The sequence below is a fragment of the Neomonachus schauinslandi genome, chromosome 3, assembly GCF_002201575.2.
Source record: "Neomonachus schauinslandi chromosome 3, ASM220157v2, whole genome shotgun sequence".
Taxonomy (NCBI): domain Eukaryota; kingdom Metazoa; phylum Chordata; class Mammalia; order Carnivora; family Phocidae; genus Neomonachus; species Neomonachus schauinslandi.
This window is the reverse complement of record NC_058405.1, coordinates 139,836,928-139,862,484: the sequence shown is the minus strand read 5'-3', so window position 1 is coordinate 139,862,484 and position 25,557 is coordinate 139,836,928. Positions and strand designations below refer to the sequence as shown.

The 25,557-nt window shown below is 34.5% G+C and overlaps 1 protein-coding gene across 1 annotated transcript in view; it reads left to right on the top strand.

The window, feature by feature from the left end:
• Nucleotides 1-25,557, top strand: part of SESTD1 (SEC14 and spectrin domain containing 1) — a 111,214-nt gene that overhangs the window by 43,820 nt on the left and 41,837 nt on the right. The window contains exons 6-9 of the mRNA XM_021702792.1: nt 14,332-14,445; nt 15,642-15,739; nt 17,907-17,962; nt 19,441-19,652. Of these exons, the coding sequence (XP_021558467.1) occupies nt 14,332-14,445; nt 15,642-15,739; nt 17,907-17,962; nt 19,441-19,652 (480 nt within the window). The remainder of the gene's footprint in view (nt 1-14,331; nt 14,446-15,641; nt 15,740-17,906; nt 17,963-19,440; nt 19,653-25,557) is intronic.

Sequence of the window (25,557 nt, the reverse complement as noted above, 5' to 3'; positions counted from 1 at the left end):
TCTGTTTAGGATAGCAAAGACTGAGGTAAATAGTATTGTGCCTACACATGGGCCCACCTTGGTTTTTGCTAGGCTTTTAGTGGAGCAAGAGAATTAGCCTAGCCAGGAGTTGAATTGACTTGGGCTTTTGCTCTTGCTGTTATTTTCTTCAGTGCACCACAGGCTTCAGATTCCTCTAGAGCTACTTATGTTGAAGGTGGTGCTAACTTGCCAGAGACTGGTTTTTTTTTTTCCAATGTTTATCCCACCCTCAACTATAGGTCTTTCCTTTGCACCTTGCCTCAGAAAAGATCTCTTTCCACTATTGACTCTCCATTAGCAAAAGACTGCTGTTCCTTGTTATTCAGTGTTTGTCAGAGGGACATTTTCTATTGTTCTGGTTCAACCTCAGTCTTAGGCAGGCTTTGTGATGCTGGATCTAGGGAATAGGGCCCTCTATCCCAGGTTTAGGAGGCCTGTGATAGCCTGGGCTCATCATATATTCTTGTTTCTAGTAGATAGAGGGCTTTTCTTTTCCTTCCCTCTAGCAACAATGGGACTGTATTTGTCCTCTAAGGTCATCTGGGTTTGCTGCTTTTCCCTCAGGACACGAAGGTTTTTATTCTCTAGAGGAGACAGAGTTGAAGAATCTGGGCCGTCCTTCAGCTTCATGCCTTTCCAGTAGTGGCGGCTGTTTGCTTCCCCCAGGCCTGTACTCTGAGAGAGGCTGTCTTGAAGTTTCTTATCTTTACTATCCCAGTCTTTCTCATGATTACCAGGAGGTCTATGGAGAAGAGCCCGTGAGTGACTGAAGTCTTCTTGTGTCCATGCTTCCCAGGGGTTCTGTACTTTTGAATTAGTTCACATTTGGCCTGTAGCAATTCGTTAAAAATGTTAGCTGAATTCTTACCTGGCTTGTATCATGGCTGGCATTTTCCCCAGGTAAGCAAATGCTCCAGCCCCAGATAGACACTGGTCTATCTTTAGATTTCAGGTTAGTTAGTTGTCCTATTAACCCTCATGGGTTCCAGAAGAGTTGTTGTTTTTCAGATTAACTTGCATCATTTTAGTGGTGGTGGTGGTGTAAGGGTTGGAGCATTGTTCTTTCCAGCCTTCTACATCCTAAGCAGAAACAAGTTGCACTTTTCCTCCTGCTTTTATCTTACACACTTCTGTCATTGGTTGACTTGACTGTGATGTAGACTTAGTGAGAAGCTGTGCCAGCATTGTAGGGGAGGGCAGCCTGGGCTGCTGGGTTCCATTAGGAAAGGTGTTACCTGATAGTTGAATGGGAAACTGCATCCTAAGGAGGAGAAACAAAAGTATAGTGAGGGAAGAGAGTAAAGTTTCGAAGCAGGAGGCCTGAATGTTGCCATGGTGAGTGAGTACTTCTGACTGGTAGAGAGGTCTGCTGTTCATGCCAGGGGCACACAGGAAGTGTTGCTCTGAGAGAAAGCAAAGTGAGCAGAGGCCAGTGGTGTAGAAACTAAAGCTGCGAACACTCAGTAGGAGAAAAGATCCCTTTTACAAAGAGCACATCACATCCTGCTTTAAGCGTAGGCATCTGCTTAGAAATGCTTTGCCTTGTTGGGTTTCATGCTATATGAATACATAGTGACTAAACACCTTGCATCTTAGAGGGTAAAATAGAAGACAGATTTCCTGTCTGCTTAGATCTAATGTCATAGATTGATTTTAAAACTCAACTGTGAAAGTTTCTTTTATCACCATATTGTTTTCTTTTAGACATTGAAGAGATTCAGCTAGAGTATTTTCCCTAGTAAATAAGCGCTAGGCACTTATTAAAAAGCCTAATATCCTAATGAGATGAGAGTAAGTAATTTTAAATGCTGGCTAATATACTGACAAACATATTCAACTTTAAGGTGCAGTTCACAGCCATTTTTGATACTTAGACCTATATATAATTAAATTCAATGTAGATGTTTGTTTAATTAAAAATTATTTTCCTTGGTGTTATTTGGATCATTTGAGCTGTTGTAATTAAGCTTGTGTTTTGGTATATATTCTGAATATTTTTATTTTTTATTTTAAATTTTTTTATTTGACAGAGAGGTGAGAGAGAGCACGAGTTGGGGGGGGAGGCAAAGGGAGAGGGAGAAGCAGACTGAGCAGGAAGCCCAACACAGGGCTCTATCCCAGAGTCCTGGGATGATGACCTGAGCTGAAGGCAGACACTTAACCAACTGAGCCACCCAGGCACCCCTATATTCTAAATATTTTTAAAGTATAACTTTGTTATAAATACTGGTGTTCTATAAGCAAGAGTATGTTTTACTTCATAGAATCATCCATAAGAAAGATTTATTACCAGATGTCGACAACATTCATCAAATAAACACATAATAGTTTTAATGACACCTTGTTCTTCCCACATGATTTCACATTTCCTTGCTCATCATCTTTCCTGAATTTTTTCTTCTAGATGACTTTCTTCCTGTTCACTTCTCTAATGTTTTTCATTAGCTATTGAATATTCTTCTCTCGTTGCTTACCTAAATATTTCCTTATGTATTGTCTTATCACTGAAATAGGTATCTACCTGTCCAATTTCCCTTTTAGCAGTTCAGAGATTCATGTACTTTTGTCCTTCAGCAGCATTATACCTAGTGGCTTTGAAAGCTTTTGTTGCTTAGATGATAGTATCTATAGTCTATCAAATGACAAGATAAAATTGAAGTAGTACTGGCATTAATCTTATCCTCAAATTGGGAGACTAATAATCAAAAGGATCTCTACCTTATTCTTTATTGTCATTCATGAGAGTAAAAGTGTTATTTACTGGCGATGATAATCAGCCACCATTCTAAATTGTTTTCTTATCTCTTCTTAATACTGTGTTTGATTCTGGTTTTTATTTTTTATTTTTTGTTTTTGTTTTTTGAGGCCTAACAAATGTTAGGCTCCAAGACCAAAGACTTCCTTCATGCTCTTCTGTCAGTGCCTCTGGCTCCATGTATTATGACTCTTCCCAGTTTTTGCAGGAAGCTATTTTCCCTTAGTGAAAAAAATATTCCCCAGCTGACAAATAACAAGCAGACGTACACAATGAAATAATATGTATATAAACACATATACACACATGAATTTGTAGTAAGCACTCAAAGACATACATAGGCGTTTTTAATTCATATCTTGCACCCACATTCTTAGCATTAAGTAAGATGAAATATGAAACATCTGAGTGCCTGCAGAGTGAGAGGTTCCGTGTTAGGTTCTTTGGGAATGTTGTATTAGGAAAGGATAAGTGTTCTAGTTACAGATGGAATAGTGACCATAAAGGAGAAACAAGTTTTAAATCTTTCTAAAAGTTAGATTCTAGACTAAAAACCTTCACAAATGTTTTGGTTAAATGGCAAGTATCTTTCTCTTCAAACTTGCTGAGCAATAGTATGTGCTAGTTAATAAAATATTGTGGTTTAGTCATTTAATTTATCTTAACCTAACATATATAAAATAGAAAAACAGTTGTATTTACTGTTAAAAAGTTTTATGGTTTTTACTTCCTTTGAAAGGACTTGGCAAAGGTTTGAAAAACTTTATGTAGGTAGTGATCTTTTTTATTTAACTTTTTATAGTTCCACTGTTTTATTCTGGCTCCCTTTGTGCTTGTTTTCTAGGTTTCAGATTTCCTTGGAGGTAGATCTGAAGTTTAGGTTCCTCCTTAAAATGATAGCTACTTTGAATGTAATTGATTAATCTTTTCTTCAAGAATTTAATGGTACCGATACATATTAGAATATTCATGGAAATGGATAGTCAAAAATACTTCAGAATTATTTAGCAATTAAATTAGGTAAGAATCAGAATATGATCTCTACCACAATCTTGAATAGATAAAGCATATGTTATAGTGTACTTTTCATAAAGGTAAAAACATGACTCTCATGTAAATATAAAATAAACACAAACATATGCAGTTCATTATCTAATGAGGTTATTAGTAATTTGTGAGGTGCTGTTCAAAGAGCTTTTGAGGAATTTAGGATTTTTATAGACAGATAAGATTGCCAAGTTAGATACAGAACTGGTTAATGTCCTTCAGATCCAAAAATTCTAAAGTTTGAGGTTGTTTTATTTCACTAGACAGAAATTGATCAGTTTCAATAAATTATTTGCATTTTTTTCTGAGCAAAATATATAAGTTGACCTCTGTCCCTGGTTAGTCTCTGGAAAGTAAGTCAAAGGTACAGGCCCAGCATTGCATGCAGGAACAATATCTTCTGCCCATTCCTAAGATTTAGATAGATTTTCTAACACATGAATCTCATTTCATCAAAATTATTATTTAGCATATGATGATGTCTTTCGTACTCTAAAAATTATAGTAAAAAACGTAGTATATAGTGTGATTAAATGATATTTGAACTTTCATTTATGAACAATAGAAGATTTTCTATACTTTCAAAGAGTCTACCAGGCCAGACTTGCAAACCTTTCCTCATTTATAGTTGCTTAAAAAGAAATGTAAAAATTATAAAAATAAACTAGCTGATTTTTTTTTTTTTTTTAAAAGAGGGATACAGAGGGGCAGAGGAAGAGGGGGAGAGAATCTTAAGCAGGTTTCATGCCCAGCACGGAGTCCCAATGTGGGGCTCGATCTCACAACCCTGAGATCATGACCTGAGCCAAAACCAAGAGTTGGATGCTTTAACCTACTGAAACCACCTAGGTGCCCCAAACAAGCCGATTTTTTAAAGTATAAAAGTTGAAATTTCAAAAATTAGGTTATGAAAATAATTATCCCCTCTGTTTTTGAAGATCTAATATCATTTTCTTTCTTTCTTTCTTTTTTTTTTTTAAGATTTTATTAATTTATTTGAGAGAGGGAGAGAATGAGCAGTGGGGAGGGACAGAGGGAGAAACAGACTCCTCGCTAAGCAGGGATCCCGACGTGGGGCTCGATCCCAGAACCCTGGGATCGTGACCTGAGCCAAAGGCAGATGCTTAACTGACTGAGCCACCCAGGTGCCCCTGAAGATATAATACCACTTTTCATCTTAATTTATATGTAGTCTTAAAATTGAACATGAAAGTAGATAATTTTACAAATGACTCAACTCTTTGTCTTACATAACTGCTTTAAAGATTTATTTATTTGAGAGAGAGAGCAGGGGGAAGAGGGTGAAAGAATCTCAAGCAGACTGTGTGCCAAGCACAGAACCTGACGTGGGTCTTGTTCTCATGACCCTGAGACCACGACCTGAGCTGAAACCAAGGGTCAGATGCTTAAATGTCTAAGCCATCCAGGTGTCCCTGTCGTAACTATTTTAAAATGAAAGATCATGAATGCCATTTGTTAGATGCCAAAAGTCAAAATTGGTCTTTTTTACTTTGGTATATAATATGTTATTTAAAATGGTTTAATGAAGTTCACTTCAGTATTTTTAAATATTAATAATTTAGTAAATCCTTTCTTAAAACAAGCTCATTATGTACTACTTCTGTATTATAGTCTGGGAAAAAGGATAAAATAGAATGCTATGGACAGTGTTCATGAGATTTTCGTAACTTTTGGGGAAATATTACCAGTGGGCCAGTCTTAAGAAATGCTCAGTACTTTAGGAATATGTATTGTTTTAAATATTTTTTTTGAGAAATGAAATCTTGAGTTTGTGGTACCATCTTTTCCTGAGGTAAGGGATTGTTTGATTTTTTTTTTTTTTTAAGATTTTATTTATTTATTTGACACAGAGAGAACCAGCGAGAGAGGGAGCACAAGCAGGGGGGAGTGGGAGAGGGAGAAGCAGGCTTCCCACCAAGCAGGGAGCCATATGCGGGGCTCCATCCCAGGACCCTGGGATTATGACCTGAGCCGAAGGCAGATGCTTAATGACTGAGCCACCCAGGCGCCCCTTAAATTAATATTCTAATACAATAATGCACATTTGGTTCTTTGTAATTTTGAATGTTTTTGCTCTAGTTTACAGTGTTATTTCTTACTCATTGAATAGTCACTTAAGATTTTCACAACTTTGTGGTTTTGGAAAATATTTCCTTAGAATATTTAGCAATTATGGCATTATTTGCATGTTTTCATATTAAGAATCATAGGGTGAAAGGGATTAGACATAAGACCTTTATTTTCTAATTTTGCTTTTAATTTTGGTGATGATTACTTTTGGGGAGGACTGGACTTTTTTTTTTTTTTTAATTTGATTATCTTTTTTTTCTTCTTCTTTTTCTGCTCTTTGTTGCCAGGAAATAAAACATTTTCTATAAGATAAAATGACCCTGATTTTGCATTGCTTCATATTTGAACTTTTAAAAAGGTTGGCTGTTTTTTAGTGGTCTCTTTCAAAACTTAATAGAAAGGACATATTAGAAATCTTACCAGTATCTTGTAACTTGAGAAGCTGTAATGAATAGTTTAGAGAAAATCACTTAGTGTGGGATTCCAAATTTGTTTCACCACATTGACTTTGATATGTGTCAGTTTTCTCTCTTTTTTTTTTTAAATGTAGGTTATTTACTTTCTAATCTGTTTCTGTGCTTTTCCAACTTCCAGAAATCTCCTCTACAGTTTCCTTTCTCGGCACTCCAATTTTACTTCAGGCCTACACCCTGCCCTCCCACCCCCAGAAAAACACAGTTTCTTACTTTTACTTGTGCATTTGATTTTCCTCTTTTTGTGAAATCACATTTCTCTGTGATGCTTGCCGGCGCTGGAGTGGAGTTGAGTTGTTTGTTCATTGAAACTTGGTTTGTCATCTTAGAGACAGTTGTAATTTATACACTGCGTTCTGGCAAATAGTGTCATTTTCCAAAGGCAAGTGGATACTTAATTCACCTTTGCAAACAGAGTGTACTTAAGCTATGCATGCATTGGGAGGAGGGCTTTTCTTTCCTTTTATGGATGCCACTCCTGACTCACTTCAAAATGGTGATACTTAGATATTTGGCATTTCATACAAAAAGATTCTTGCCTACTGCTGCAAACTCTTCTTAATTTTTCTTCCTTCATTCTATTTGAACATTATCTAACAAAATGAAATCAGTTATTGGTGTTTTGCCAGCTTCCTCTGCACTTCTCCTAGCCCTCACCCTCTTAAGTAAAGATGAAATTATTTCAGTGGAAACAGATATTTCATCACAGTAGATAGTTCCTTAGGTTGTTAATTTTAAGTGGTTGTGATTTTCAGTCTGCTGATTGTTCAAACTGGTATTTAGCATTGAGATACCTTTGGTGTTGGTACAGTCCTATATATCTACATGGCAGATCTATTTTCACTTTTAACAGCCATTAGTGACTTTTATAATATAGATTGTACAAAATATTTTCTAATGATAAAGTGAGTTTTATGCAGGTGTCTATAATTATGATATTCCCTTGTTTATTGTCTGTTTTGCATAAGTAAATTTTATGTCATTAAAGAGTAAATCTGTCTATTTGCATTTAAGTTAATTTTAGGAATAAAGGTTTTAAAAGAAATATTCGGATACAAGTAAACTTTTGCTACATATAACTGAAAAATTGCAAATTTTCCCTTTGACTTATTAAACTTGAAATCTGTTACCAATGACTTTAATGTATTTAGGTACTGTAAAATATATATTTCTACATTCTTGTTTATAATATTTATTTTAACTTTTTTTTTTTTTTTGTGAGACCAGTGTGTGTAAAAAGTGACAAATGCTCTTCATTGGGCAAGATTAAGTCATATATTAGAGAGAATGGCCCAAATTAAATGTATAGGATGACAACTCATTAGACTCCTCTTAAGAGCTTAAAGAGACATCATAGATAGTTTAATGCAAATGCCTTCTTTGACAGTTTGGGGAAATAAGCCTGGAGTGATTTCGTTTAGGTTACTTCTTACAAGGTCAGTGAATTTGTGGCAGAGCTAGGGCACAAACCTGGAGTAATTGGCTCCTAGCTTAGTATCCTTTCAATTATAATGGTGTTTAACCTAAGATAGGAATTTGGAAATCATTTGGCATATTGTAGTAAAACCTTTGTCCCTCTGTGCTATTACATCAAAGGGATGACAACATTTAGATTTAGAGTATTTTTAACAAAGGCTGTAGAAATAAACCAGAAAACTTTAATCTACTTCTTTTTGTGAAAGCATTGCACAACTCTCTCTGGAATACTGCAGAAATAAAAAGCTCATTTCCTTTGTAGAAACATATCTTATTTATCCTTCTATTCTCAGCACTAGAACACATAGCTTCTACTAATAATACTTCTAATAAATAAATTTAACTCCTATTAAATAATGAATGTTGAACAAATGAATAACACATCATTAAAAGTTAAATTATAATATAAGGGACATGATAGATATTTCAAGAGATATTTTTCAGTGCTTAAGTAGACTATTGTGCCAAAGAAGGCACAGTAGAAGAGCAGAGACATCATTCATTATATTTTACATTCATTATGTTTTCTGTTCAGTTGTCTTTTCAGGACAGAGTGTTCTGGGAATATCTTTTCAGATGTGAATTAGTGCTCAATTTAGCAAAGTAGTTTATTTCCTCATAGAGTAAATACATGTTTCTGTTTCATTGTTGGTGTATATCTAGTTAATAGATTGCTAGGCACTTTGGAGAAAGGAAAAGGCTCTCCCTAGGAGCTGACTGTGTGGACGTGCCTGCCTAGATCCCAGAAGGACTTGCTGGCAGATGAGATCGTTCCTGTGGCCTGACTCCACTTACAGTGACAGTTTAACGTCAAATGCCTGTCTCTGAGAACTAGTCCAAATAAGCTACATTGGAACAAGAGGATTAAGCTGTCTGTGACAAGTTTTTCAATAAAAGAATAATATTTTTCTGTTCTTTTTTTCTAAGGTGTTTATTTTATTTTAAAAAATGTTAAGATGTTTATTTTAATTAGCTCTTATTGTTACCTAAATAGTAAAACAGTGAAATTGAGATATGCTAAATTCATACAAGAGAGATTACATTAATTGCCATTTAGGCATAATATAGTTTGCTGTTACTAAACTAACCAAAAATGTAATTTGATGTTCTGTATCTTTTCTTTTACTTTTTACATGGGAAAAAAAGGCATATAAACCCCCTCAGCTTTTCTGTTACTACCATCTCTAGATTTTCCTTTGTTCTCCCTGTAACCTCCCTGAGTGCTGCCTCAGAGAAGTTACTTTCTTGAGTTGGTGCTTGAGATCTCATCCTGCCCCTGCTGTTACTTGTTCCCTTCTCTTGATTCTTTCTTGATTCTGTTTTCAGTTTTTAAATATAGTATTTGGTACATATTCTTAAAAATGTGTGTATATACAAAACAATACTAAAACAAACACTTGGATACCCATGACCCAACCTAAGAACCGAAATAGCCATACCTTGAAATAAAGGCATTTATTTGTATTTATCCATCCTTTGTTTATTTTCTCATTGTGTGTGTGTGTGTGTGCGTATTAAAAACTTAAATGTGAAAGACAAAATCTTCGGAAGAAAATAGGGAGTGTTTATCTTTTATTTTTTATATTTACATCTCTAGAGTTGCCATTTAAAGATATAATTTATTACTAAATACTGTATTAGTTTCACTTGTTTTTGAGCTTTTTAAAAATGGTATGATTTTAATGTTCACTGACCTGCTTTTTCTCTCTCATTGTAGGTAGGTTCATGCATATTCTTGCAGTAGATGTAGTTGATTCATTGTCATTGCTGAAAGTTATTCTTCTGTGTGAATAAAAACAATCCACTTATTCTCTTGTTGATGGACATTTGGGTTGTTTCCATTCTTTTGTCATTATGAATGATATGCTACAAACATTCTTGTACATGTCTCCTGATAAAACATGTGTGAGGTTTTCTCTGTTTGCAGCTTATCCAGTTCAGATTTTTAAGATAATGCCAAACTGCTTTCCAAAAAAGCATTCTAATTTATATATCCACTTGTAGTGTCTAATATTTTCACTGCTCCATAGCCTTGCTTGATACTGGCTAATACTTGATATTTGCAAGTCTTATGGTCTTTTCTTTTCTCAGATTGTCCTTGGGTATCAGTGTTAGTCTCATAATATGAGTTGGGAGTGTTCTCTGCATTTCTGTTCTCTGGAAGCATTTATTTAAGATTGAAATGATCTGGGGGCACGTGAGTGGCTCAGTTGGTTAAGCGTCCACCTTCGGCTCAGGTCATGATCCCAGGATCCTGGGATCAAGCCCCACATTGGGCTCCCTGCTCAGCGGGAAGTCTGCTTCTCCCTCTCCCTCTGCTGCTGCCCCTGCTTGTGCTCTCTCTGTCAGATAAATAAATAAATTCTTAAAAAAAAAAATATATATATCGCTTAAAAAAAGATTGAAATGATCTGTTCTTTGATTTTTAAAACTTACTTGTAAACTGGCTGGGCATATTCTTTCTGAAAAGATTCATTTAAAAGAGTTTATATATATATATATATGTTAGGTTTTTAGTATTTTTATTATAATTATGAACACATAAAAAAGTAAACAATATTACAGTTAACTCCAAGCATTCCTTTACCCAATTCCAGCATCTATCAAACCATGGTCCATCCTGCCCCATTCTTACCCTTATCCATTTACCTCAAAGAAGACTGGGGATATTATTATAGTGAAGGAAATTGAAGACATTTGAATTTATTTGTAAATATTTTACTATTTGTCTCTAAAACATAAAGATTCTTTTTTTTTTTTAAGATTTTATTTATTTATTTGAGAGAGAAAGAGAATGAGAGAGAGCACATGAGATGGGGGAGGGTCAGAGGGAGAAACAGACTCCCTGCCGAGCAGGGAGCCCGGTGCGGGACTCGATCCAGGGACTCCAGGATCATGACCTGAGCCGAAGGCAGTCGCCCAACCAACTGAGCCACCCAGGCGCCCAACATAAAGATTCTTTTAAAAAAGTATAACCCAATACCATTATTATGGTATTGTTTCCCTTAAAAGAAACAATTCCTTTTAATATCAAAGAGCTAGTTGGTTTCAAATTTATAATTATTTAATAAGTATCATAAAAGGATTGAGCCATATATAAAATATATAAATAATATATTTTAAAACTTATTTATAAATTTATATATAAATTATGCATATACACTGATTGATTGATTGATTTGAATCAGGATCCAAATAGTATTGACATATTGTGATTGGTTGAGATCCTTTTCCAAGTAGATAGGGTCTTAAAATCTTATTAATTTGATTTGATTTGATTAATTATTTACTTCTAACTTAAATTCATTGTGGTGATAGAATATTTTCAGTTAGTGCCTTTGAAATATACCAAGGCTTTCTTTATGGCCTGATACATAGTCAAGTTTTTAAATATTTAATGCATGCTTAAAAAGGATATGTAATTCTCTTATTATTGGTTGTGGGATTCTATACTTAATTCATTAAATAAAGCTTTTTAATATTAATTTTTCTTTCTCCTTTCTTATGTATTTTTTTTCTTGAAGAGACCAGGTTGTTGTTTGTCTTACAGTTTTTCATTGCAGCAAGCATCTGTGTGGTGTAGTTTAACATATTCTGCTGCCTTTTTGAATCTGTATTTCTATAAATTGATAGTTGGATTTAGACAATTGATTAGATTCATGTTTAATTTTCTTTTCCAAGGTCATTCATTAGTGGTAATGTGTTCCTTGATCATGAAACTCATAATGGTTATCTTTTTTGTGATGCTGGTGGCCCTTTATGTTTAGTGCCTGGATTTAGTAAAGATTTAAAATGATAATGTTCTAGTTCTATTCTTTTTTCATTCACTAGCTGGAACACATCAATAATGAGAAACTTACCTTTATTGTTTGTTTACCCAGTGGTACAGTTTGTATATGAAAGGTGAGATAAATGCCTATTTCCCTGCATTTGCTAGCTTTCAATAAAGTAAATTTATTCCCCAGGATAGTCCAGTGATGATCATTTCTTTTGTATCAGTATGAGCTCATTGAATTCAACATACTTAATGTTTCAAAATACGGCATTTATTATTTTTATTGATAGGCAAATTTTTCCATCTTTGGCCATTGGAAGCCTTTTCAAGCTTTTTGGCACAACCCAAGTAGTCTTTGATACCTCTGTTGATACCTGGGTGAGAAGATGGTCTAAGCTCATCATGAATGTTTCTAACCCCAAGATCTGGAATTGGCCATTTCTCCAAAGAGCCCTGATTCCCTTTAGAGGGAAATGGTATTTGGAGGTAACAGTCTGGATGCTAGAGGTGTGCATTTCTACAGAACTGGTCATCCTTTCTAAACTTGTCAATGGTGAGAACTAGATTTGTGTATGAGAATAGTGTGTGTATTTTTATTTAAGATGAAATACATCATGAGTTTAAATGAATACTTCCAACTCAAATTGAAGAGCATAAGGGTAACTTTTCCCCTGCTACATCTTCCTTCTCAAGAATTCCATTTCTCAAGGATCTCAGGAATGGCAGAATTAGAATGTCTTATATTAATCATTTGCTTTCTTCCTCATCAAATGATCTCAGAATAACAATACTAAATTATCACTAAGGGTATGATTACTGAAAATGGAGTCTCGTGATTACTTCATTGGTATAAGTGTTTTGTTTTTTCTTATGCCAATTTTGATAAATGATTTCTTATAGGAATTTGTCCATTTCTTCTAAATTTGCATAGTTATTGACACAAGATTTTTCTGTGTCCGTATTATCTTTTAAACCACTGCTCTCAATGTAGTTGTGTTCTTTTCACTCTTACTGTTATTTATTTGTGCTTTTCTTTATCGTCTCAGAAATTTGTCCATTTTATTTTAGTTTTTTTGGGGAAAACTTTTGGCTTTATTTCTTATTTTTTCACCTTCTTCCTTCTATTTTCTTTGGATTTATTCTGTTGTTCCCCCACTATTCCCTGACCCCAACTTCTTAAGTAGGTCACTTATTTCATTATTCATTACCCTTTCTTTTCTAATATAAATGTTTAAGGCTTTTAGTTTGGACTTAATGTATTATTATCAATAGCAGTTTGTTATAAAGTTTAATTATTATGATGGATCCATTTTTCACTGATAGTTTTATGAACTTTTGATACCATGTTTTTGGTATCTTACTAAGATGATTTATCCTTCCCCCTTTAGCAAAGCAGTTTGCAGTTTTGGTAATTTCCCCTCATTTAGTGTTTATATTATAACTTCATATATGGTATGGATGTACCCAGTTTTGCATATGGGAATGTTTCTGAATTTTTCTTTTCCTTCTTTCTTTCTCTAGTAGTTTGCCCACAAGTCTTCATGTTGTTTTTGTTGTTGTCTTTTTTCTTAAATTTTTTAAAAAGTGAGATTTATTGAGCAGTATTATACATGCAGTTACGAGATTTGACCAACATATATAGATATAAATCCTTCCTCATAGTCATGATACCAAAGAATTCCATCATCCCCCAAAACTTTGCACATGCCACTTTGTAGGCTTCCCTTCCAGCATTCTCTCTATGGTGCTGTCTTTTCTTTGTTTTCAGAGTAGGTGATTTTTCTGTGACCTTGGCTCTCAGAGAAAGTTCCACAGAAGTTAAAATTTTATAGATCATCTGGCTTTTGTTAATGTTAGGATGTGAATGGTGCTCTTTCCAGCCGGACACATTAAACATGTTGTTTTACTAGCACATTTTGGGTGGGGGGGGAATTAAAATGTCCATGTATCATTTTTGCATTAACATTACCATTTGAATATCTTTCTCTCACACATATATTTTCTTTTATATTCCTGTATATCCTCATTGAAATTTTATTTAGTGCACAGTGATCTGTTAGGTCATTCTATAATTTGAACTTAAAATATTTTAAAGTTCAGTGTTAAAAGATTATCACCTTAATATGTGAATTTCAAGTTTATGAATTCTCTGACCTCCCTGCTTTTTAGTTCTGATTTTCAAATTAAATATTAGTATATGTTATCCTGAGTTTTACTTCACTATTACAGGACATGTTTTGTTAATACATAATCAAATTTTATAGAAACTTTAAAGTGTATACTTTTTTGATTGCCAGATTTATTATTATTTGTGCTTATCATCTTATTATAATTAGCTAATTTTAAGACTAACTTTTTTGCTGAATACATTGTATCAAAGTAACTGATTTTTATTATCAAGAAGTTATTAATATTGATAAAATTTTGAAAATATTTCATCTCAGCTGTGTCTCATTTTTTAAAATGTGGTATTATATATGGTTTATAATAGCTTATTAGCAGATATCCACAATTTTTTAATTGATTTTAAATGCTTCCATTAATGTATTAAATCTTGTATTAATTAAATGCATGATAATATACCATCATTTTGGAAACAGTATTGCGTATTTTAACCTGATTTTACCTCCTTATTGCTTTCATGGCCATTAACATTGTCTTACTAAATGATTCTTTTCTTTTTACTTTTATAGGTTATTTTAGTGTCTGCCAATAAATTGACTCGTTATATAGAACCATGCCAGTTAACAGAAGATTTTGGTGGGAGTCTCAGCTATGATCACATGGACTGGTTAAATAAGAGACTGGTTGGTATATTACAGTGAGATAAAAATGTTATTACATACAAATAAGACATATTTTGGTAACTTTATCATTTTAATTAACTAACATGTAGATTGTTCTTTGTTACAAAAATTAAATATAGTGCATACCACATGATAGCATAATGCTTGAAGACAAATACTCTGCAGTCAGACCCGTAAGTGCTTGCTTTTGCTATTGTCATTTGTAGCAGTATTTCTAGTCAAAAGTGTGAATATTTTAGTTGAATGACAGAGTAGCATAATCTAGTTGATGTACCATTTTCAGAGAGGATATTTAAACATCAGTTTGAGTTGAAGAGCAGTTTGACAGGTTAAGGTTTTCATTTCTGAAAATGTATCTCTGGCCAGACTGAAGTCAACTCCTCTGCATGCTATGGCATTGTTTAATCGAACTACTGGGGACTAAAAGAACAACTTCTATTAACTCCGCTTAGATTACAGTTATTCTTTGAATGACATGGGAGTTGGGGGCACTAACCCTCCCCAGAGTTGAAAATCTGTATATAACTTTTGACTTCCCAAAAACATGTTCAAGAGTCAACTGTATAAGCTTAACTTTATTGAAGAATAATAAACTTGGGTATTTCAGAATGGATAACCGATTTTCATCATATTTGGACAGTTATATCAGACAAATGAGTGTCCCCTTTATTATAAACAGACTTGCCCAAATCCCTTTTTAGAAATATTTTAAGAAGCCATGTTAAAGTTGTAACTAGTTTATTTTTATGCTACATGCTTATATATAAAACTCTTTAGTATATGCAACCAGTGTGGATTAGTGATAGAAAAACATAAAGAAATGTTCTATAACGGGAATTAGAAGATTAGTACTGGTCTAAATCATGTTCATGTAGTTTAAACTGTTACTAGTGCAGATGTTTCTTCATAAAACACAAGAATAAAAATAAACTTGTCTGAGGAATAAAAATAATTTCTTATTCTATTTAAATTTTAAAAATTTCTTACCCATTGAAACTATTCATTGTTCTGGAAGGGGGGTTTTGTCTTCTGTCCTTTAAGTTGTTGTGCACTGGTGGTTGAATTGTAGTAAGTGACATCAAGAGAGGAAAAGGGAATTCTGCCTGGCTAATTGTATTCTGCTTAACTGAAAATCCTTATGTAAACATTAACTTTTAAGATTATTCTTAATATGTTAACAAAATCTCATATTGTAGGTTTTTGAGAAGTTTACAAAAGAATCTACATCATTACTAGATGAACTGGCTTTGATTAACAATGGAAGTGATAAAGGCAATCAGCAAGAGAAAGAAAGGTAGGTGGCTGGTGTCTTGGAGTTATACCTTTGCAAAGCTATGATTAACCTGATGAAGAATACCTCTATTAATGCAAGCTAAAAGAAGTAAGGTGTAAGCAATTCTCCAGTCAAAATTGACATACAAAAGTTGAATTAAATTTATTTATTAATTCATGAGAATTTGCTTTACATGTAAAATTTCTTGATTTGAATCAAAGTTTCTCTACAAAAGACTTTTTGATGAATAAAATGCATTTACCTTAAAAATTCATTTGCAAGAACACGTTTCCAAAATGAAACCATTTTCTTTTTAGAGTTCTACTTTGCTTGTGAAGACTATGGAAAAGGTTGCAGCTTGAAATAAAATTATTATAACCTTATTTAAATATCTCTTAAATGCCTAACTTCTAGAACTCCTAGGTCCTTATAAAATATGTGATATCTATGAGTTCAACTTGGAGAATTTAGTGTTTATGACACTGGATGAAGTGATTGTTCAGTTGTATTATCTAAATGTAACTATCTAGATTTATCATTTTAACGGATTCCATTGAACTTTACAAGCTTAACAGTTTTCAGTTTTTTGTTGGTAAGCCAAATCCCTCTCCCCAGGTTAAAAGCTCCTTAGGAAGCAAATTAATCCTTTCTGGTCTCCCAACAAAGTGGTTACTAGAACAGTAATTTTTCATTAGGAAATTTGAAAGGATCGACACTCATCCTTGCCTATGTCTTTTGAATCGGACCTTAAAAATATAATGGAACCTTGATAAAATGCATGTTGTTATTCCTTGAATACAAATATAGTCACATGCCAGTTTATAATAAGGTAAGAGGGATATGAAAAGGTCAGGTTTAACACCAAATCTTGATTAAAGCAAAGTGAAAATGTGAAAACAAATGGTTTGAATGAAAATCAAGTTACAGTCACAGGAAGCACTTAGGAACATTACTGTCCTGTAGATACCATATAAAAATATAAAATGTAAAATTTTGACATGCATGTAAATGTGTGTATAGATAACTCATACACTCTATGCTATAGTTTAAGAATTGAAAACGTCACACAAGTTGGTTGACAAAAATTAGCCAAACCTCTTGCTTTCTGAGTAGCCCAGCAGAGTAAGTTTGATGCTTCTTAAAGTCATTTTCCTCAGGAAAGACATCCTCAGAGGGTCCCTGTAGAAAATTAGTTCATGGTCACAGCTTAATGGTGTTTACCATGTTTCCCTCTCTGAGAATGACTGTTACAGATTACAGGTCTGAGAAAGCATTGCAGTAAAGAAACATGTTTCCTGTACTTACATGCTGACGGGACTCCTTTTTCTCCATCTAATAATATCTTGTTCAGTGTTTTGGGAAACAGTTTGGGAAATGCTGGTTTGCATGACTACATGAAGTATCAAATAAAATCTTGTATTTGCCAGTTCCTCCCCAAGGAACTCAAGTGTTATTACTTAGTCTCTTTTAAATCCCAGATAATAAAGTCCCTCCACTTGAAATTTTCATCACCTTTTTAATGTCATTGCTCCAGAAGCATCCAGGCTACATAAGAGGCGAGGGCCCAGATGAATCGACAAAAGTGAAAGATTTAGAGCAGGACCGGTCAATTACAGCAGCAAGGTCCTAGGCTTTGATTTGCCATGTGCTCTGTCTTTCCTTCATCTTCTACTTCCCATATGTGTTTAAAAAAATACAGAGCATGGTCCAACTGCAAATGAAACACAATTAGTTCAGGGAGGAGAGTACAACTGCTTAGGGATGCACATGCACATGAATATCAGAGACTATTTGTAGCTCTCAAGGTTGCTGTAGATAAGTAACGCTTAATTGGAGGATGGCTCCATGCATTTTTAATGTTAACATTTCTGCGTTATTATATAGTTACACATTTCATTTTGGAATAAATATGCAGTGGGAAAATACTAAAATGGATTCCTTCGATATAGTTGAAATAATACTATAATAATAAACTATGTGATTTTCACATAGATTTTTTTTTTTTTTTGGCTACTAGTGTTTAATTATCTCTAATTGGTTTCTTAATGCTTAAGGGCATTAGCCTGGTAGAATAGTGTGCTTCAGATTTTCACACCATATGCTCCTGTTTTGATGCACATACATAAAGGATTTTCTTTGTATAGATAAAAATACAGTTTTTAAAAATTATTCTTGTTGTGTTTGCCAGGTCTGTGGATTTAAACTTTCTTCCATCAGTTGATCCTGAAACAGTTCTTCAGACAGGTAAGATAAAAAAAAGTGTTTATCGCTGATAATAATCCAATAAACCAATCATATATTGATTGGTTCATGAAATAAAAATTGATTAAACATGTATTATGTGGTAGAAACTCAAGGGGAATTTTAAAATTGGTCTTTGGTTTAACCTAAGAGTGTGTTAATATACTTTACAGTATTTTTGGGAAGTATTGATAATGATAAACTGTTAAATTATTTCTCCCTTGAAATACTTGTATTTGTTTCAATTAGAAGAATTCTGAATATCTTCATTGTATTGATTCCATTGTACTGTTTTGAAAGATATTGATCTTACTTCCTTAAGAGAACAAAGAAATAATTGTAATCTATGAATTCCTACATGTTGAGCAGGTACAGTGGACCATCAGTAAAAATATGGCTTGCTGTAGGTTTAAAATTTAATTCCATGGTTATATTTAACATTTTGAAAGCTACTGAAGCCCTTGAATTAAGAAGCTTTTTAATTGTATTTTGAAATTAACTTTATATGCCACTAAGTTCTTTTTTTAGATGCTGTTGACTCTTAGAATAGGGATAAAAAGAGAGTAAACAAATCGAGAGGTTTAGAATGATTTGGGGTATTTTTTAGAAATTGGAATTACCTTCAAATCATGATAAAAATTCTGTTTCTAAATATTGAAAGCCATTTAACTTTAGGACATTTTTCTGAATAAAGATGAAGAGAATTTAAGTATCTGCATATATTTTTGGTCCTTAAGTAATAATTGGAATAGTATATCCTGGAAAAACAGTTTGCGATTTATTCACTTTTAAAATTCCAGTTTTAGATGTTGCATATTCTGCAATTTTAATTTCTCATGCATGAATGGATTTTCTTACATGAGTTTGCTATATGAATAACATTGAAGTTCTAAGACTAGTGTAGTCCCTCATGATTCACAGTTAATATTTTGTAGAGATTCCTTAAATAGAGACTATTTAAATTTTATTTTTTACCAGTAATAAAACTTTCTCCCTTTAATCATACATTGTTACACTGTCAACTTTTGTTTTAGATACTATGATTAAGGGTATGGATTAATACTGAAATCCTACAACATCCTGCTTAGTATTGATTAGTACCATCAAATGGAACATACTAGTTAGTACCATACTAGACAGAAATCCCAGAGTGTAATTGTGCTCTACAGGGAAAGAGGATTGGTTGGCACAGTTTCCTAAATAATGAATTCACCAATAACAAGAATGTGATGACAGATAGATACAGAAAAAAAAATATGCCATATATTTACTGACTAGTGTAGCATATATAGGAAATATGCTATTTCCTATTTATTTGTATATATATTAAAAAATTGCATTTCAGTAATTATGACCTAGTAGATAGTTAGGCAGACATATAGGCAGATAGGTTCTAAAAATAAGGGACTAAAACTGAGATTGAGAAGTAAGAATTGTATTTCTTTATGGATATTAATTATAAGTATCTTTCATTTGTAAAGGGCATGAATTGTTGTCCGAATTACAGCAGCGTCGATTTAATGGCTCAGATGGAGGGGTCTCATGGTCTCCTATGGATGATGAACTGCTGGCCCAGCCACAGGTTATGAAATTACTAGATTCGCTGCGAGAACAGTATACTCGCTACCAGGAAGTTTGTAGGCAACGTAGTAAGCGTACACAGTTAGAGGAGATTCAGCAGAAGGTGATGCAGGTAGGTGTCTGATTTGAATATATTTAACTTTTAAAAATTCTAAATGTTAGGGTTTTTAAAAAATAATTTCTACTGTGTGACTGATTTTATACTAAGCTGTACATTTTTACAAATAGTATTTTCATTAAAACTAGATTATTTCTATAGTGATGACATTGAGCATTCATCTCACTCTGTCATTATGAACTTTAAAAGTAACTAGTTGCTGGAAAATATCATCTGCGGTCTCTGTATTCTTGCAATAAAATTTCATTATTGATAACTGATTTATTTTTAATTTCTAATAACTTGTTAGGTTTTTTTTAATTTAGGCATTATGAAGAGTTTTTCTTTCCTAGCAAAATGATGACATATAATATAAGGAATTTTAACATTAAATTTCATTATTTTTTGATGCTGATAGAAACCTTTAATGTATTTAATACTTAGGAAGTTTTAGTTCCTTTGAGAGTTGATTTTTATAAAATGGCTAAAAATACTAAAGCTCAATACTATGACATTTCTGTTACTTAGACCACATTCTGATTTTCCTCTGTTGAATTAAGAAATAAATATTAAGTATTTTACTTAAGAAATCCAGCAGTGAAATGTAGAAGACATTGTCCTAGATTTTCTATAGACTATAAAGGTAGATTTGATTTTTGCTATCATTAAGCTAAGGGGATAAAGTCCTAAGTGTTAAAGGGGATGACAGAAGTGTTGTGGGCATCTATAGGAGGGGTTATTCCCCGGGCTGCAGGTAATCTAGGAAGATTCAGCAGAGGAGGTGTAGTAGTTGAGCTTTTTCTCCAAGAATGTGTAAAGATTTCACCAGGAACCTCTTTTAAGTTTTAAAGAAGAATTGGCATTTTATGCAGAAGAAAGAACAGCATAAATAAACACTAGCAGCATGAAATCCCAAGCTCTGAAGGCACCATGGGAAGTTTTTGGCCTTTGAATCATAAAACATGGTCAGCAAGTATGATCTAAATCCCAGTTCCTCAACTTACTTACTGTGATCATGGTCACTTTATTTGCCCATCTGCGCCTCAACGGACTTCCTTCTTTTTTAACATCTCTCTCTTTCCCTTCCTCCCTTCTTTCATTAACCGAAACAAGGGTAACAAGACCTCTTTTGAAAGGTTTGTTGAAAGAATCCAGTGCTTGATTAATGGTATCTATTTATATTCTTTGTTCTAGGCTCTAGTCTATAAGTCTGGTCCCATTGTTGGCTAGCTTTTCCTATAAAATAGGGCCAAATAGTAAATGTTTAGGCTTTGTGGACAGTACAATTCTTATAGCTATGGCTGTTAAACTCTGCTGTTGTAGTGTGTAGACATATAAACAAATGTGTGTGGCTGTGCTAAAATAAAATTTTATTTGCAAAAATAATGGGTAGTCAGAATTGGCCTACAGGCAGTAGTTTGCTGACCCCTGACTAGAACATCAGGGTGTTAGAATGGAAAAGGCTTCAAAGGAAGGAAGAAGTTGGATCATGGAAGATCTTGAATTCCAGGCAAAAAGATTTAATCTTTCTCATGATAGCCACATATACACTAAAGATTTCTAAGCATACATTAATTGTAGATAACTTTTTCTTTGTAATATATTTTTATAAGTTATAGATAGTATTAAACCCAGGTAAACTTCAGCCAAGTAGCTTGAGAGTATCTTTGAAAACCATAAATATAGAATAGCATAGTGATATACAGTCACTTACATGATCTGGGTCCACCTTTTTCTACTATTTCCAAGTTGTTTACATTCTCAGGAAGGAAATGTAACTTCTCAGTGCCCTAGCTTCCTCCTCAGTAAACTGAGGATGACAACAACAACAACAATAATAATAATACCTACTTAATAGGGCTGCTACAAAGATTAAAGAAAATAATGTTTATAAAAATATTTAATGCTTAGCATATAATGAATTTTCTATAAATAATATCTGTTATTTGCTCACTCATTCAAAAAATGAATATCTACAATGTGACTTTGGGCTAGGTAGAACGTAATGGTAAGAATAGACTACGTTCCCACTTTTATGGTGCATGATTACATAATTACACAAATAGTTGTAAAATTGCAGTTGTGCCAAGTCCTAAGAAGAAAAGTGGTGGGAGTAAGGGTAAGAAGAAAATATCAGAGGGGCGCCTGGTGGCTCGGTTGTTAAGCGCCTGCCTTGGGCTCAGGTCATGGTCCCAGGGTCCTGAGATCAAGCCCCACGTCAGGCTCCCTGCTCCCTCTCCCATTCCCCCTGCTTGTGTTTCCTCTCTCGCTGTGTCTCTCTCTGTTAAATAAATAAATAAAATCTTTAAAAAAAATTAAAAAAGAAAATATCAGAGATGAATCGTTTTTCTGACTTGCAAGACTTGATGGGTGGTCTTGTTGTTCAGTTAGGAAACACTGGACAGGATTTGGGTTTGGGTGTGGGTGGAAAAGGGTATGGAGAATCATGAGTTTGGTTTTAGACATGTTGAATTTTTTTTTAATTTAAATTTTAGGTAATGAACATACAGTGCAATTTTGGTTTCTGGAGTAGAATTCAGTGATTCATCTGTTATATAAAACACCCAGTGCTCATCACAACAAGTGCCCTCTTTAATACCCATCCCCCATCTAGCCCATCCCCCACCCACTTCCCTCCATCAACCTTTAGTTTGTTCTCTATTGTTAAGAGTCTCTTATGGTTGTTTCCCTTTCTCCTCCCCCCCCATATGTTCATCTGTTTTGTTTCTTAAATTCCACATGTGAGTGAGATCATATGGTACTTTTCTCTGACTGACATCTTTCACTTAGCGTAATACACTCTAGTTCCATCCATGTCATTGCAAATGGCAAGATTTCATTCTTTGATGACTGAGTAGTATTCCAGTGTGTGTGTGTATGTGTGTGTGTGTGTACGTACACACATACCACATCTTTTTTTTTTTTTTAAGATTTTATTTCAGAGAGAGCAGAGAGAGAGAGAGTGCACACAAGCAGCAGTAGGGGGAGGAGCAGGGAGGGGTGGAGGGAGAGGAAGAAACAGACTCCCTGCTGAGAGCCCTGGGATCAGGGTCTGAGCCAAAGGCAGACGCTTAACCGAGCTGAGCCACCCAGGCACCCCTATACTACATCGTCTTTATCCATTCATCTGTCGATGGGCATTTGGGCTCTCTTCGTAGTTCGGCTATTGTTGGTAATGCTGCTATAAACATTGGGGTGCATGTACCCCTTCAGATCACTATGTTTGTATCCTTTGGGTAAATACCTAGTAGGGCAGTTGCTGGGTCATAGGGTAGTTCTATTTTTAACTTTTTGAGGAACCTCCATACTGTACTCGAGTGGCTACACCAGTTTGCATTCCCACCAACAGTGCAAGAGGGTTCCCCTTTCTCTGCATTCTTGCCAACATGTGTTGTTTCTTGTGTTGTTAATTTTAGCCATTCTGACAGGTGTGAGATGGTATCTCATCGTGGTTTTGATTTGTTTTTCCCTGATGATGAGTGATGTTGAGCGTCTTTTCATGTAGCTGTTAGCCATCTGGATGTCTTTTTTGGAGAAGTGCCTATTCATGTCTTCTGCCCATCTCTTGATAGGATTATTTGTTCTTTGGGTATTGAATTTGATAAGTTCTTTGTAGATTTTGGAAACTAACTCTTTATCAGATATGTCATTTGCAAATATCTTCTCCCATTCTGTAGACCACCTTTTAGTTTTGTTGTTTCCTTTGCCATGTAGAAGCCTTTTATCTTGATGAAGTCCCAATAGTTCATTTTTGCTTTTGTTTCCTTGCCTGTGGTGATGTGTCTAGTAAGAAGTTTCTATGTCTAAGGTTAAAGAGGTTTCTGCCTGTGTTCTCCTCTAGGATTTTGATGGTTTCTTGTGTCACATTAAGGTTTTTCATCCATTTTGAATTTATTTTTGTGTATGGTGTAAGAAAGTGGTCCAGTTTCATTCTTCTGCATGTTGTTTAGACATGTTGAATTTGAGGTGACTTTGAGACACTAAGAGAAAATATGGAAGGGTAGTCCCAAACAGGTCCAGAAATCGGAGAAGTCTGGGCTGGTGACATACTTCTGTGTCATCATGTATGAATGGCAATTAAAAGCATTGATGTGGGTGAGAATTGACCAAGGAAAGTCCTGAGAGTAGGTGAAAAGAGGGCTTTTTAACTGAACTTTGAGAAACTCCAGCATTTAATGACAAGATAGAAGAGGATACTCCTGAAAAGAAGAGAGTGAAGGATTGGCCAGAGATGGAGGAGAAAAGTGTGAAGAGTTCTGTGTCATGGAAGCCAGGGGAAGCATTTCAGGATGGAGTTGGGAACCCTGTAGAATGCTGCTGAAAGATCAAATGAGAGAATAACTTAACATGTCCATTAGAATGTACAAGATCGAGGTCACTGAGCATGGAGTGGCAGGGCTGGAAGCACATTGGAGTGAATTTGGAATGACAGTGAAGTGTGGTGAAGGAGACACCGAGTATAGACAGCTCGTTGAGAATTTGTCTCTGAAGGAAAGATGAGAAATAGGGATACCTAGAAGTGGTAGAAAAGGGTGGTATTAGTTTGCTAAGGCTGCTGTAATCAAGTACCATAGCCTGGGTGGCTTAAACAACAGAAACTTGTTTTTCCATGGTTCTGAAGGCCAGAAGTCTAAGATCAGGGTGTTAGCAAGGTTGATTCCTTCTGAAGGCATTGAGGAAAGAATCTGTCCCAGACTCTTGGCTTGTTGATGCTCCATCTTATTTCTGTATCTTTACATTATCTTTCCTCTGTACCTTTCTGTGTCCAAATTTCCTCTCCTTTTAAGGACACCAGTCATATTAGGGTCAACTCTAACAACCTCATTTTTTAAATTAATTAATTAATTAATTTATTTTCAACCTCAGTCTAATTGCCTCTTAAAAGAAAGACCCTGTCTTCAGATAAATAGGACTACATTCTGAAGTACTGAGGCTTAGCACTTCAACACTTCAACAGACGGATTTGGGGGAGGACAACACAACAGCCCACAACAGGGTTCAGATATAATTTTGTTCTGTTTTTCTTTTTAAAGTAATACTGAAAACTTGCAGAAGTTTAAAGACCAGTGGGAAATATCTATTTGGAAGGAGGGGTTGAATGTACAGGAGAGAAAGGAAATTTAGTACTATCAAGTTCCTCACAAGGTGGAAGTGAATCGATTCCAAAGGACAGTGTTAAAGGGATTAGTGTTAGCATGGAACAGGGAGAACTCCATCGTAACAGGAGGAATGATGAGTCGGATGTATCCAGAGGTGTCTCCCTGTGTAAGTCAGACGTGAAGATGAAGGGGTTCCTATGTGGTGTGTTCTTTTTTTCTATAAAGTAAGAGAAAAGGTCATCTTCTTAGTGGTACAGGTTTGAAGGTGAGGTGGGTGGTGGTGGTTGAAGAAGATGAGGTTAAAATTAGAGAGGATTCAGTGTTTTCTTTGTGGGGATTGGAAGTATAAAATACCACAGAAATGTAGTTGTATTTTTAGGTAGTGTTGATCTTGGATTTATGGTGGAAACTTTCTGGCATGTGTGACCTTATCAATTAATGGCTGGATGTTGAAGTGATGTGGGTGATGGGATTCATCTAGCATTTGTGCCTTGCAACATGGGATCAGTGAGTATGGTTTAAAAAAAAAGTGGCAAAGGAGTTAATGGCAAATGCATTTTTGAAATGATGGACCAGCTCAGTTGGATAAAGAAACTAGAGAAGGGAGAAGATAATGATGATATTTATGATGTTGATGATGGTAACGAGATTATTGTTAAAAACAACCTTTATTACAATTCATTGTCTTTGAGTGTTACACGTTAGTTGGTTAGAACATTAATCTTCATCATATAATGGTTCCTGCCCTCTCTTTTTCACAGGTCACATTTTAGGCAAAGATCTATTTCCCTTGCCAGAATGATTACTTAAATTTAGCTATA